At 39.4% G+C, this 14,578-nt stretch overlaps 1 protein-coding gene across 2 annotated transcripts in view; it reads left to right on the forward strand.

The window, feature by feature from the left end:
• RIC8B (RIC8 guanine nucleotide exchange factor B) overlaps positions 1-14,578 on the forward strand; it is a 1,378,718-nt gene that overhangs the window by 307,359 nt on the left and 1,056,781 nt on the right. For both annotated transcript variants that reach the window (XM_044088144.1, XM_044088145.1), the window contains one exon: positions 13,469-14,077. In XM_044088144.1, the coding sequence (XP_043944079.1) occupies positions 13,469-14,077 (609 nt within the window). The remainder of the gene's footprint in view (positions 1-13,468; positions 14,078-14,578) is intronic.

Here is a 14,578-nt window from a genome sequence, read left to right on the forward strand (position 1 = left end):
TTACATCAGAAGTTAGGGATAGTTAAAGGGCAATTCATTAGAATTAGTCGCCTGAGATCCATTGATGAGGACTTTGAAAAAGAATGCGACACCCTGGAAGGTTACTTTTTGGATAGAGGATATCCCATCCACATAGTGAAAAAATATAAGCAGGAGGTTAAACAGAAAAGGGGTGAGCTCTATTTTCCCTTATTAGGGAGGGGCCCCCTTGTGATGAGTGATTTGAGGACCAGGCCTGAAGAGGCAGTCAACATCAACAGAATTTTTTCTGTGGAATTTGGTGGTGATGCCCCCCACTTGAGTCAGTTGATTCAAAGTGAGTGGGGGAAGTTTTTGGAATTTACAGATTTGGATGTTATCAAACATGAACCCTTGCGCTTTGTGTATAGAAAGGATAAAAACTTGAAGGATATGTTTGAGAACAATCAATATAATATAGGTTCCAACCACCATTAGAAAATTGGTACATATGGTTGTGGAACATGTACACAATGTGCCTTTATGGCAAATTGTGAAAAGATTTTCCTCACTAGTAGAGGGATATCCACAATAGTATGTATTCAAATTGTAATACTTCTGGGGTTGTCTACATTGCTATTTGTAAAATTTGTCAGGCATTTTATCTTGGAAAAATGGAGAGGAAGTTGAAAAGACGTGTGTACGAACACCTTTATGATGTTAGGACCTTGAATGAGCGGAATGCACTTTACAAGCACACATTAGTTTGCAATGGGGCTAGTTTTATATTCTTTGTGGTCGAGCAGGTACCCATGGACAAAAGGGTGGTCCATGGGAGGCTAGACTCGAGTACAGGGAGCTATTTTGGCAGGTTACTCTGGACTCCGGGAGACCACCGGGGCTTAATGACATCAATTTATTTTCACTTTTAAAACTCAGGGCAGCCAAGTTTTGATTTTTTATTATGTATTATGTGTTTGTTTAGAAAATATATACATATCTTTAGAAAAAACATTTTTTTAGTAGACATACCATTTTGAAAGGGGGGATATATGGTTCAACTTGACTTTTAACAAAATGGAATGTTTACTTTAAATTTTATCATGTAACTTAATTGAATTATTAAAACATGGTACTGATTGGTTCTTTTTGGTTTTTAAATTGTATTTAAACAGTGGTTTTATGTATGGTTTTATCTGATGAAGTCTATGATTATTTTGTGACTAAAACTGCTGTTAACCATTTTGTTGGCGTTGATTTTTTTGGGATTAAAGCCTTTTATTGCTTTTTTACACCTGTTCATTTATTGTGGACATTTTAAAGTTTTAGTATCAATGAATTGTGGTCTGAAAAGGGGCAGGGAGTGATTGAGAAATGATTTTAGAGTGTAAGTCATGGGCAGCAAATATTTTATCTATTCTAGTTTGGGTACCAAATCTGTGATCTTGCTGGGAAAACAACAAAGATTTATTTTCTTAAAATTTGAAAGTATCTACAAGATGAAATGATTCTACCCACTTGTTTAAAACTTTTGATACAGCAGATGTGCGCAGCGATCTTTTATTTGTAGTTTCAGAAATATCAAATATACAGTTAAAATCTCCTCCTAATATCAAGTTGCCTTTATAATTATTGGAAATTAAATCCAAGTGTTTTTTAACAGTTCCTGTTCCAATGCCTGGGAACCAGTATAGATTGGCTAAGGTCCATATTCTGTTATTATATTTAACTATTACTTATGCCATAAGGCCTTCTTTATCTTCATACATATAAATGATTTCTGGGTTAATCACATTTGTTTTCCATAAAATTATTACCCCTTTTGTCTTTGTCTTATAAGTGGATTGTGCCAATATTGTATATTCCTTAGGATTCCATTTGTAATTGTCATTTGTTTTGAAATGAGTTTCTTGAAGGAAGACAATTTGTGCTTTGTTCAATTTTAAATATTTCAGTAGATTTGATCTCTTGCTAGAATTGTTTAAGCTATTGGCATTTAAAGATAATAAAGTTAAATCCATCTTAGGTTATTTAGACTATGTATTTTTTGTTTTATTGTGACTATTAAACATTTTCCTCTGATAATTATAAAGTATATGTTTGAGCTTTTAAAGGAAATTATAAGTGTTATACCTGGAGTGTTTACCAATAAAGGAATGTTTTGGTCATGCATACTAAAAATGTTTTTGTGAAATAAATTTAAATTAATAAATGTTAACAAAACTAAGATCCGCACTAGCCATGGAATGAAAATCATTCCTAATCTGATGGATAAACCTAAGTCCATCAGATTATCACTCATACCTGACAATCCAGAACATGTGAGCTCTATAAATTGAATTATCATATGGAGAATATTTGTAATATGAATAAGCAATATTTGTATTATTTCGAACAGATGTACTATTGTAGATTAGACAGAATTTTAATACAATATAAATGTCTGCTTAATATTTACATGAAAGATAGATAAGCAATTCAATCATGGTAAAGTAGGATGTATCATATATAAAACTTCAGTAAAAGATTATAGCACACAGTTATTTAACATATTCACCCTTATTGATGAAGTCTTTCAAAACGTATTACTTAATTTAAATAGATGGTAATAATATGTATACCTAATGTTTATAATACAATGTATTTTACTGGATATATCAGAAGTTATATTTCATTGTTTGGCAGCATTTAAGTAATCACTTTATTTGTTGCTAACTTAAAGCATCAAGTTTATTTTATGTGAACATTGATGAAAGTTAGTGCATTTTAATTATCAATGCATCCCTCTTCCCCCCTTTTCCTACACATAAGGATTGTCATGCATCTGCAGTCCTTACAAATGGGTTGTCCTGTCGTCAGGCAGCCCTTCGGTCGGCCGGATTCCAAAGTTTGGGTCTGGTCTCGGCTGGTGTCGCACTTCACCCGACGTCATAGCTGCAGTTCTTCGGGTATAAAGGCATCAGCCGACGCCATTTTCCTCAGTCTTTCTTGCCGCGTGGCGCCCGAAGCAGAAGCAGAAGCTGTTCGCAAGTGCCGGTCGGTCAGAACCAGAGATTACTACTACAAGTACCGAAGACTTCTAAAAAGCTAAGTACCCAGTTGGGGACTCTTTCTTGCCTCAGCCGATGTCAGAAAAAGTGAATAACTGTTTAACTTGTGGGAAACAAATACCTCATAAAGATTTCCACTCTTGCTGCTTACCTTGCTTAGGCCCAGACCACGATGTAGCAGCTTGTCTAGCCTGTGCTTCTTTCAACCGACGGACGCTTAGACGTCGGTCGGAACTTGCTGAAGAGTTTTTCGGCTCCGCTTTTGCTTACATTATGCCGTCGGATACTCCGACTACGCAAATTTCTAAAAAGCGCAAGGAAAAGGACAGACACTCGCGGTCCGCGGTTTTGGCCGAAACCGCGGTTAAGCCAACCGCGAGTGTCTCTGTTTCGGCTGAAACCGAGTCCACGGTTCTTCCTTCGGCCGAAAGCTTGCCACTTACCGAGGCCTCATCCAGCGTGGCTGAATCTGCTACTGAAATCCCACCTGCTCTTGCAGGTTCACAGGATTTATCTGATACTATCCCTTCGGATATTTCAACCCCTGCACTTGGAGCTGCTAGGCCTCCTGCATCCATGTCGATTAAGGCCTTTGCCAGGGCCAAAGCAGCAAAAACTACCAAAACTGTGCCTGCTAAGACCCCCTCTCACAGGCCTAGCTCTAGTTCACAAATGCTTAGTCTAGCAGAGGATCTCATTTCCTTGATCCGGGGATCCCAACCACATCCAGACAGGGCCTCTCACCCACCTCCAGAGAAGAGGACTAGAGTAGAGCCCCCTGAGCCAGTTTCTTCAGATGGCTCCTCTGATGAATCAGATAATTCAAACCCTCCAGAGGGCCCTTTTTCTCCTTATGAGGACTCCGATGCAGAAGAGTCCATTCCTTCCGCCTCTCCACCTGAGGAATTTTCTTTTGGGGAAACCTTGCATGCTATGAGGGAGCAATTTCAATGGCAGGGCCAGGATTTTTCAGACTCTAGGAAAAGGCTTAGAACCTTTTTGCATTTGCCACAGCATAGGCCTTTAGCCATTCCTCCAGTACTTACTGTTGTGGATGATGCTTTTAATGATGCTTGTACTGCTCCTGATTCTCTTCCTCCGGCCCCTGCTAAGCCCGATGGGTACTACAGGGTTCCGGACACACATTATCATTTGTATAAGGCCCCTTTTGCAGATCCCGAAACTTTCTCCCAGGGACCCAAGGCTGTAGCAGCTACCTCTACCAAAACCCTCCTCACCTCTGAAAGGGAATCTAGGGCCTTAGAGAGATGGGGTAAAAAAGTTTACACTTCTGCTACTCTTTCAGCTAGGGCCTTGAACTGTCAATTCCACATGATTCAGTATCAGGAATTTATGTTAGACCAGTTAACTAAAAAACTGTCCTCGGATGAACCATTAGACAAAAATCTGTACAGGAAATGGTACATAACATTCAGCAGGTCAGTAATCATTCCTTAAAATGCGGCTATGATGCACTGGAGGCTTACTTTAGATCAGCCATGACTGGCACAGTGATCAGAAGACATGCATGGTTAAAAGAGCAGTCCTTACCAGACCATGTTAAATCAAAGCTCCTAGATGCTCCCATGGATAAGCTCAATTTGTTTGGCTCCCCTGCACAGCAGGTGCTGAAGAAGGTGGAAGAGAAAGCAAAATCAGTCCAGACAGTCAAGGATTTCTTGCAGGTCCAGCCTCCAAGGTTTAGCAGGAACTGGCCTTCCAAGAATTGGTCCTTTCCAGACACCTCCAGAGCTCCGAGAGGCAGGAATAGGCGCTCAAGAGGCAGGGGTCAATCCAGAGGTGCCTACAGGGGACGTCAGTGGCAGGCTAACAACCAGCGAGGTACAGCCACAGATCCAGCCACCACCACTTCCACAGGACAATCACAGTGACTTGGCTCTGGCACCTCCTACCAGGGAACAACTAGAGGCACCCTTAGGCGGGAAGCTAGCCTTATTTTCAGTAAACTGGCATTACATCACCGGAGACAAATATATTTTACAGACAATAGACCAAGGTTACAGGTTTCACTTCCATACTCTACCAAGGAAGAGAGGAATGCCAAACCTACCTCCAAATCAGAAGGCAGAAGCTCTACAACAAATAACTCACTTATTAAGGATGAGAGCTGTAGAAAGGGTACCATCTATGGAACAAGGGCAAGGATTTTACTCCAGACTCTTCCTGGTACCAAGAAAAGAAAACCAATGGAGACCTATTCTCGACCTGTCAGCTTTAAACACATACCTCATTGTTCCAAAATTCAAAATGCTGACCCTACAGTAGCTTCTTCCCATGCTGGGCAAGGAGTCTTGGCTGGTAACTCTAGATCTCAAGGAGGCATACCTGCACGTCCCCATACGACCAAATTGCAGAAGATACCTCAGATTTCTTGCAGCATCAGAGCATTATCAATTCTCAGCATTGCCCTTTGGCTTATCTACTGCGCCCAGAGTATTCACAAAATGCCTGGCATCAGTAATTGCTCATTGCAGACTTCAGGGAATTCAAATTTACCCTTACCTGGACGACTGCCTGTTACAAGCGGACAACAAAAACAAATTAACAAAAGATTTACAAAGGGTCATTCATCTACTACAAGCCCTGGGATACACAGTCAATATAAAAAAGTCAAGGCTGATACCATCCCAAAGGATAACCTTCTTGGGTGCAGATCTGGACACATCAAAACAAATGGCATTCCTGACAGTAGAAAAACAGGAGCAACTCCCTTTCTACTTCATGGCACTAACAAAGCAGAACCAGCTAACAGCAAGAAAAGTCCTGCAAGCTCTCGGGTACATGGCATCCTGCATAATATTGATTCCACATGCCAGACTACATATGAGAAAGTTACAGTGCTACCTAAGGAATTTATGGTCTCAGCACAAGCACAGCCTAGAAACCCAAATTCCAATAATTCCATGCCTGAAGCAAGAATTCCAATGGTGGGCTCAGGCCTGTCAATCAAACAAGGGACTGCCCTTCCACAGCACTCAACCAAGCCAGACCATCACAACAGGCGCCTCAGACCTCGGTTGGGGGGCACACATGCTGGACAAGTGCATACAAGGCTTATGGACTCAAGACCAGCTGCACCTACACATAAATCAAAAGGAAATGCTGGCAGTAAAACTGGCAATTCAGGCATTCAGACCATTTCTTCGACAGGGTCAACTGCTGATAAGGATGGACAACACCACAGTTATGTGGTACATCAACAAACAGGGAGGCACACATTCATACCCTCTATGCCGGATGGCAATGGACCTCTGGAATGTGGCACTGAGCTTCAACATTCAGTTACAAGCAATTTTTGTGCCAGGAAAGCAAAATATACTAGCAGACATCCTAAGCAGAACTACCACGGATGCCCACGAATGGATGCTGCATCCGGACATTTTCAAAACCATTACAGGGAAATGGGGACTACCAGAAATAGACTTATTTGCATCCCCACACAATCACCAACTGAAAAAAATTCTGCACAAGGACGTACCACCCACTTGCTTGGAAAGTGGACTCCCTATCTTTCAGTTGGAAAAACCTGACAGCATATGCATTCCCACCTCTTCCTTTGATGCACAAGGTGCTATTGAAGATCAAAGAAGACCGTCCAAGGATCATCCTGATAGCGCCAGACTGGCCAAGGCAACATTGGTACCCATTACTGAGGAGTATGTCTCGGGAACAAATATGGCCTCTGCCCCTAGTTCCCTTGCTGTTAACACAGAACAACTTCAAAACCCTGCATCCAAACCTGAAAACATTGCAGCTGGCTGCCTGGAACATTGCATAAGACCAAATAACCCAGACTTATCTCAAAGGGTTAAAGACATTATCTTGGAGGCTTGCAGACCCTCAGCAAGAAAAAATTATTCAGCAAAATGGAAAAGATACCTCATTTGGAGTACTGCAAAAGGAGAGAATGCGTCACTGGTAAACATAGCTAACATCCTGGAATACTTGGCAGAGCTCTTCCACAACGGCCTGTCCTATTCTTCCATTAAGATTCGTGCATCAGCTATTCCAGCAGAATACAACTTGGATCCTCCAGTCTTCTCACATCCTCTGCTCAGGCAGTTTCTGAGAGGAATTAAAAATGTAAAACCACCTAGGAAGCCACCATTGCCAGCATGGGACTTGAACTTTGTGCTAGAAAAGTTGACACTCCCTCCTTTCGAGCCAGCAGCAACAGCAGAATTACAGCACTTATCATGGAAGACTGCTTTCCTGCTTGCAATCACTTCAGCAAGAAGGGTATCTGAGCTACAGGCATTAATGGCAGTACAGCCCTTCCTGATCTTCCATCAAGATAGAGTGTCCATGAGAACTAATCCTACTTTTATGCCAAAGGTGGTCTCCAGGGTATCTTTAAATCAAGCTATCCACCTACCTACATTCTTCCCCAACCCACAGAACAGGGGAGAAAGGCTGTTGCATACCTTGGATGTACATAGACAATTACGTTACTACCTGGACAGGACCAAGAGCAATAGAAAACTGACCAGCTACTGGTAGCATATGCAACAGGAATGGAAGGAAAAGCAATTTCAAAACAGACAATCTCTAAGTGGATAGGAAATTGCATTAGATTTTGTTACTCCTACCATGGGAAGAAAACTCCAGAAAACATCAGGCCTCACTCTACAAGGGCTACAGCCACTACCACAGCTTTTTCACGAGGAGTGGCTACCAAAGACATTTTAGAGGCTGCTACTTGGAGCTCCGTGCATACATTTGCCAAGCATTATAACTTACCTTTATACTCCAGATCCCGAGCAGGTTTTGCCACTGCTGTTTTGCAAGGGATCTTAACTACACCATAATCTTATTTCTCCTCCTCCCCCAGTTTGGCTATGGTATTCTACCCATTTGTAAGGACTGCAGATGCATCCTTGAAGGACATAGTACAGTTTTGTACCTACCATAAATGTAGATGTCCGATAGGCATGCATCTGCAGTCAGGATTACCCACCCTCCTTTCCCCTCTGTGGTACTCCTAGGGTATTTGCCCATCTTGTAGCTAGCTGGGGGAATCTATTATGGTGTATTTGTTTGTATATATGTACATACATGCTTATTTGTTGTTTGCTCTCTACTATTTGGAACCATTTGCATTTATCCAAATTTAGCCTTCCTAGAGGGCACCTGGCATCTGGGGCAAGAAACACTGAGGAAAATGGTGTCGGCTGATGCCTTTATACCCGAAGAACTGCAGCTATGACATCGGGTGAAGTGCGACACCAGCCGAGGCCAGACCCAGACTTTGGAATCCGGCCGATCGAAGGGCTGCCTGACGACAGGACAACCCATTTGTAAGGACTGCAGATGCATGCCTATCGGGCATCTACATTTATGATAGGTACAAAATTGTACTTTATTTCTTATTATAAAACTGGTGAAATTATAGGTTAAAAACAACAAATTCACTTATTTTGATTAATGATTACAAGTTCCCTTTCCATATTCATAAATTGCCATTTTATGGCATATACTGAAAGATTTAGATTTAAATGGGAACATTCTATTTTGTTTAATCTGCAAAGGTTAAACTGAGTGATTATTGTCAATTGAATACTATTTGGTCAGAATGTGATTCTTACATTCTGTGACATTCCTAGTTCAGGCTTCTGGTGTTTCCCTTGAACAACTTTGTCAGTTTAATGTCATGTATAAAACATCAGTTACCTTGGTAACTGCTTAAGTATTATATATGGTCAAGATGGCTTACAAAAAATACAATTCAAGTTAAGGGAATTACATGACTTGTTATGCATATTTACTTGTATAAAAAAATCATCATGCTTCCCCTTGATGTTCTGTGTAGTGTATGTCATTTATGACAAGTTAAGACAGTAGTGTTATTATACACAAGCTCATGTTATTAAATCCTGTCTTTAATATCTAAATTCAGCAGACTGCTTTGTCTTATATGATGATTATATATTTTATGTCTAGATTTACTAAAATCATACATTGTTTTTTTTTTTTTTTTTTTTTTTTTGCTGTTGCTTAGTTATTTGAGAGACCACAAGCTGTAATGTTTATTCTTATTATTAGTTCCTTCCAGGCATGTTTATACAGTCCATAGACTTTAAATTATGAGACCGTTCTAGTTTCTTATTTGTTATAAGTATATTCCCATCCTTACATACACACACATCAGTACTTCAAGCATAGGCAACAATACCTATCCAGTTTTTTCCAGAATATCATTCACTAGTTCATGTGGTGCGTTTCCAGGCTGTTCTTAAAATATCCAAACCAATATTTGTCCTGTTCCATGCAGTGGCCACTCTGCCAGTGAACCACTCAACACACCTTCCATTCCCACAGTATTTCCACGAAGGAAATCTGATGACTCTCTAGCACTTCCCAGCAACCCCAAACACCCCTAGAATCAGCTATCCCCATATGCCCAAGCTCACCTCTCAGACCACTGCAAAGGGTTCTACACAAGACCAAGTGCTCTTAGTCTTTCACAATAATTCCACTCTTATGCAAGTCCTTAATGTGTTTGGACCAAAATACATTTTAAATATAAAATTGCGCTTATTTTTTTTTATCATCAAGAATCAACTTAATGAGCTAAACAAAGTGTTGGGAGACCATCAATATGTGTATATGTGATTTAAAACAGCCCTTTTATTTATATATATATATTTTTTTAAACCAAAAACATTGCCAAGAATCATCTCGGGGGCTCCTCAAAGCCATTAAGCATTATCGTCACTCTATCTCTGTTACCATAGCAACCTGGGAGTCTCTGTTTCTGTTAGTGTGTCTCTTTACTGCATTCCAGAGGCTTGCGATGCACCTGAAGCAAAGCTTCACTTCACTGCAACTTCAAGCCTAAATTCCCTCCCTTTCAGCGAGGCAGCAACCAGGAAAAGAACGGAGAGCAAACAGATAAAAAAACCTCCCAACAAGCCGCCACAAGGGATAACACATTCTTCCAGCCTTCCCACCTCTCACTCAGCAGATATATAAACAAACTATTCTCTGCCAAAATATCCCAAATCACAGTTTTATCCACCCTCTTCCCCTGGATCGATCCAGGCTAAAACATCAAATGTCTCTTCGTAATGCACAAGCATCAGTAAACCTCGATCACAATCCGCAACCCACAGCTTCCCGGAGATGAAAACGGCAACATAAAACAGCTGCCAGACACAGCTGAATCACACACACCATATCAGGCTTAATCAACAGCACTCAAAGCTATGATACCTGCCATAATTGATATTAACTATGTTTAGACAGAATAATAATAACATTTGTAATAGCTGCCAGACACAGCTGCATCCACGCACACCATATCAGGATTGATCAAACAGCACTCATAGCTGTGATACCTGCCATAATTGATATTAACTGTATTTCGACAGAATAATGACATTTGTACTAAGAGCTTGCTACTGTTATTCAACCAGGATATACATGACATTTCTACGTCATACTTTAACTGATGAAGGCATTAGTCTCCATAACAGCATTTTTTTTTTCAAAACACTGTACTGTTACTGCTATTATATATGATGTTAATTTGTTACATTTGAGTCTGAACTCTGACGAATGATACCTTGTTGAATTAGTTAATTAATTACTTAAATTATTATAAGTAAAAACAATGAAAAATTAACAAGATAAGTATTCATTCAGTTCAAGTAGAGGAATAGAAACTTCTCTGTTTATATTATATGTTGCTTTGTTTGGCTTATATATATAATGTAAATAGTAACCCATCTTGACCTACCTTTGTTTGTAAAGAAATACTGGACTCTTGATCATTCTGAATAAATCATTACTGTTTCTCAGTTGTTTAAGAATCCCTCCTTTTTTTAAATAAAAACAGATGACAAGTGATGTACCATATCAGTTGATACTTTGAGAGATGTAGTTGTAAGAGTTATTTTTTGGGACAGCTATCTTGGAATCAGTTTTTTTTTTCTTCTTTCTATCAGTCCAAGGATTTGTTTCTTTTATTCTTTTAAGAGTAGGGGCCATCCATTCCATTTCTTCTGGGGCAGACACTATTTTGTTGTTTTTGACGAGTATAGTAGTTTCTTCTAAGTCATTAAAGGTTCTCATCTCATTGGGAAAAAGTATTTTTATCTTGGCTGGAAAGGCCAGCTGTGCTTTGATGTTGTTTTGTTTCAACAGTTTTATTATTGGCCAGACTTTTTTCCTTTGTTCTAGTATTGTGGAAGAATATTCATTGTCAAATTTGACCGGCTTTGATTGTATTTTAAGGGTGATTTTCTCCAAGCAGACTTTAATATTAGTTCCTTGTCCAGAAATGAACGAAATTTTTATAACTGTAGATCTAGGTGGAATATTTGTTGAGTTCCTCAGTGCTCTATGCGCCCTTTCAATTCCAAATGAAAGTCCCTCTTTCAAGTCTAAAAATTCAGGAATCCAGGTTAAAAATGAAATAATGTCTTCTCCTTCAGTGTTTTCAGGCAGACCAAAGATCCTTATGTTGTTTCTCCTTTCCCTGTTTTCTAAGTCATCTATTTTGTTAAGCAGCCATGTATTCTGTTTAAGCAGAAATTCTTTTTGGAATTCTTCCTTTCTGAGTCTCTCTTAAGTATCATTTAGAGAAGTCTCTATATTTGTTATTTTTGTATGGCGTCCCTGTAATAGTTCCTTAACAGTATCAGTCTGTTTTTGAGAATTTAATTTGAGGTTTTCTAAGTCATTTTAAAGCCATCTGTGTTCAAAGATGGTTCCTGTGAAGTAGATGTAATCAATTGCAGTTCTTTTCTCAAAGCAGCATCTGGATGAGAAGTCCTTGAGTTGTTCATATTCAGTGACTCAATATATCTCCAAGTTACTTGACAGGAAAAGTTTTGTATATCTCCACCAAAATTGATATTTATGCAGTTTATCTATATATTTCTGATGTTTTAAACCTGAAAATAATAACATTTCCTATATTACTATACTAGTTTATGGAGCTCTCAAAATTCACTGCTCTCAGTTGGCCATCTAGGCTCCACCCCCCCCCCACCTGTGTATGTTTTGATGGTCTGCCTGATGTGTTGCACAGTAATTGTTTAATGTATTGGTTTTGTGTGTTTTGCCTCTCTATGTATTTTTTATATCTAGTACTCCTGTGACTTGACTGGTAAGCCAGTTTGTTCCTATTCATTTGACAGTTGGTAGAGGAAGACTGTCATGTTCTTATTTGCAATAACTTCCCTATCCTCACGGCAGTCTGTTGACCATGCCTGACTATACTGAGAACTGATGCATGCACATTCCATCTCATTGGCAAATACCATCTAACTTGTGTCATGCTGCTTAGTGGGGTATGTGAATCCATGATTGTCATTCCTCCTTTCTGTGATTGAAACTGAGAGTTAGCAGTACAGTACACAGGGCTGCTTTCTCTTTGCTTCTCTTCTTTCCAGCTTGGGTGAACCTGCATAGGCCCTTCATTCCCATCCTCCCTGGCTGGCATCTCTGGTGATGATGTCACTAACTGATGCAGAGTAATTTGGATGGCAGTCGCATCTTTTCCCTTTCATTCACATAAGTCTGCATAGTTTCCCCCATAGTGCTGCTTTTCATTCCCTACCACATTTCTTGACGTTGTGGAGCATGGTGAATGATCCTATAAATGTGATTAGTGATTATAATACCAAAAAATGTGCAGGAGTATCCAACAGACTCGGGATAGCATGAACAAAACAATGTTTACTGATTATTATCCAGATCCCAGGTTACATTTGTCACAGCCAGCACTCCAATATTAGCACTATTATTTTTGTGCTTTTATTTTTTTTTTGTGCTATCAGTCAAATTTCTGGAAGTCATGGAACATTGACAGTGATTGTGTAGTCATGATTACCATCTGTTTTGCTCACCTTGAGTCATATCTGTTGTAGTTAGTAGTCAAAAATTACACCGAATGGGTTATTATAGTCTTGTCCTTGGTAATTGATTTCATTATCTATAGCAATTGGTGTAGTATGAGACATATCCTGTCCCTTTTCATGAGTAAACAGGTGCCAGAGCTGCTTACTACTTCTGTTGATGTTGCATTTATTTTTGGGGAAGGGGGCTGTGATGCATGTTTTCTATCAAATATTTCTTCATTAATCTTCCTATGTAACATTTCAAGCCCTGTTGCTCTATACTGGTCTTTATAAACATATGCCTTATCAAGGTAGTCCCTTTTTATTTGAAAATCAGTTTGGTGATATATATTAAAGATTTGTTATTTAACATCAGGTGTACAGTTAAATCATCCCTATAAACTGATCTCTATATACTGATCATTAATCAGTTACCAAGGTACAGTTAAAACAGAAGTGTGATTGCAAGTCATGGCATAAACTAGCAGATGTTTCAGCAAGTATCTAAACAGCTTTTTACATGTTATACTGTAGGTGTTTGATTCTGAATTACACAATGATTCATATATCCTATTATGTGTGCTTTTATTTCAGAGACTATGTGAAGGAATCTTAAAGATGTTGGAGAGCAACATTAAGTGTTCCTGTCAAGCCTCTTGTCTGGAGGCTCTACGTATTCTGTCCCGAGACAAGAAAGTTCTTGATCCAGTGGCAACAAAGCAAAACATACTGGCTCTGATGAGGTTAGCGGGACTCGAATACACTGAGAATGCAGTAAAGGAGATGCCAGACTTTGCAGTCATTGTTGAAGCTCTGAAATGCCTTTGCAACATTATTTTCAATAGTAAAGTTGCCCAGCAGTTGAGCGTGGACCTCAGAGTAATAGTTAGCATCTGCCAGCGTCTTCAGATGTATAAGGACCAAAATTTGAGTCATGAGATAAAATTTTTTGACCTCCGCCTGCTCTTCTTGCTGTCAGCCTTTCAGACAGATATTAGAGTACAGATACGGGATGAACTTAGAGGGTTACAACTGCTGACAGATGTCCTCGATTACACACTAGGCCTTCAGTGGGTTGATAAGTATGAAGTAGCTACACAACTTTGTAGAGGTGTATTAACATCAGAGGAAGTGGACCTAATGTCTGAGGTGCTGAAAGCCCTTTTTAATGTTACCATGGACAGCTCACACAACATTAATGAGGTAATTTTTTTCCTGTGTGTGTGTGTGTGTGTGTGTGTGTGTATGTGTGTGTGAGAAAAATGTTAACAGATTTTTGTTCTTCATATTTCACTTTCCATCTGTCTCATTTTGAATATTTTTTGTATTGGTTTGTAATTGTTTGTAGTTTTACTCTTTGTTTTTGTGGGGGACCTTCTGTTATATTTTTAACCTGCTTAGATGCTGTTTTGTCTACATTATTGCTGTTGTGTCTCCCTACTGAAATGTGAGCACTCCAAATGCCAAGTGACAACAAGCCGAAAAAAGAACAAAAATACAGGAGAAGAGCAAATTGTTAAAATCGCTCTTCTCCATCCCCCCAAACTTAAATATGCCAACTTTAACATTGCCATAATTTGGACAAAAGGGAATATTCTGAGAAATGTCTTCTGGGACTTTGTATATGCAAGTCTGATCTTTTGGCCATACAGTTTCCACATGTTGGGACTTGTTCTAACATGTCCCAAGATTTCAAATGTGTAC

The sequence above is a fragment of the Protopterus annectens genome, chromosome 11.part0 (assembly GCF_019279795.1).
Source record: "Protopterus annectens isolate FY-2018-M chromosome 11.part0, PAN1.0, whole genome shotgun sequence".
Classification (NCBI taxonomy): Eukaryota; Metazoa; Chordata; order Ceratodontiformes; family Protopteridae; genus Protopterus; species Protopterus annectens.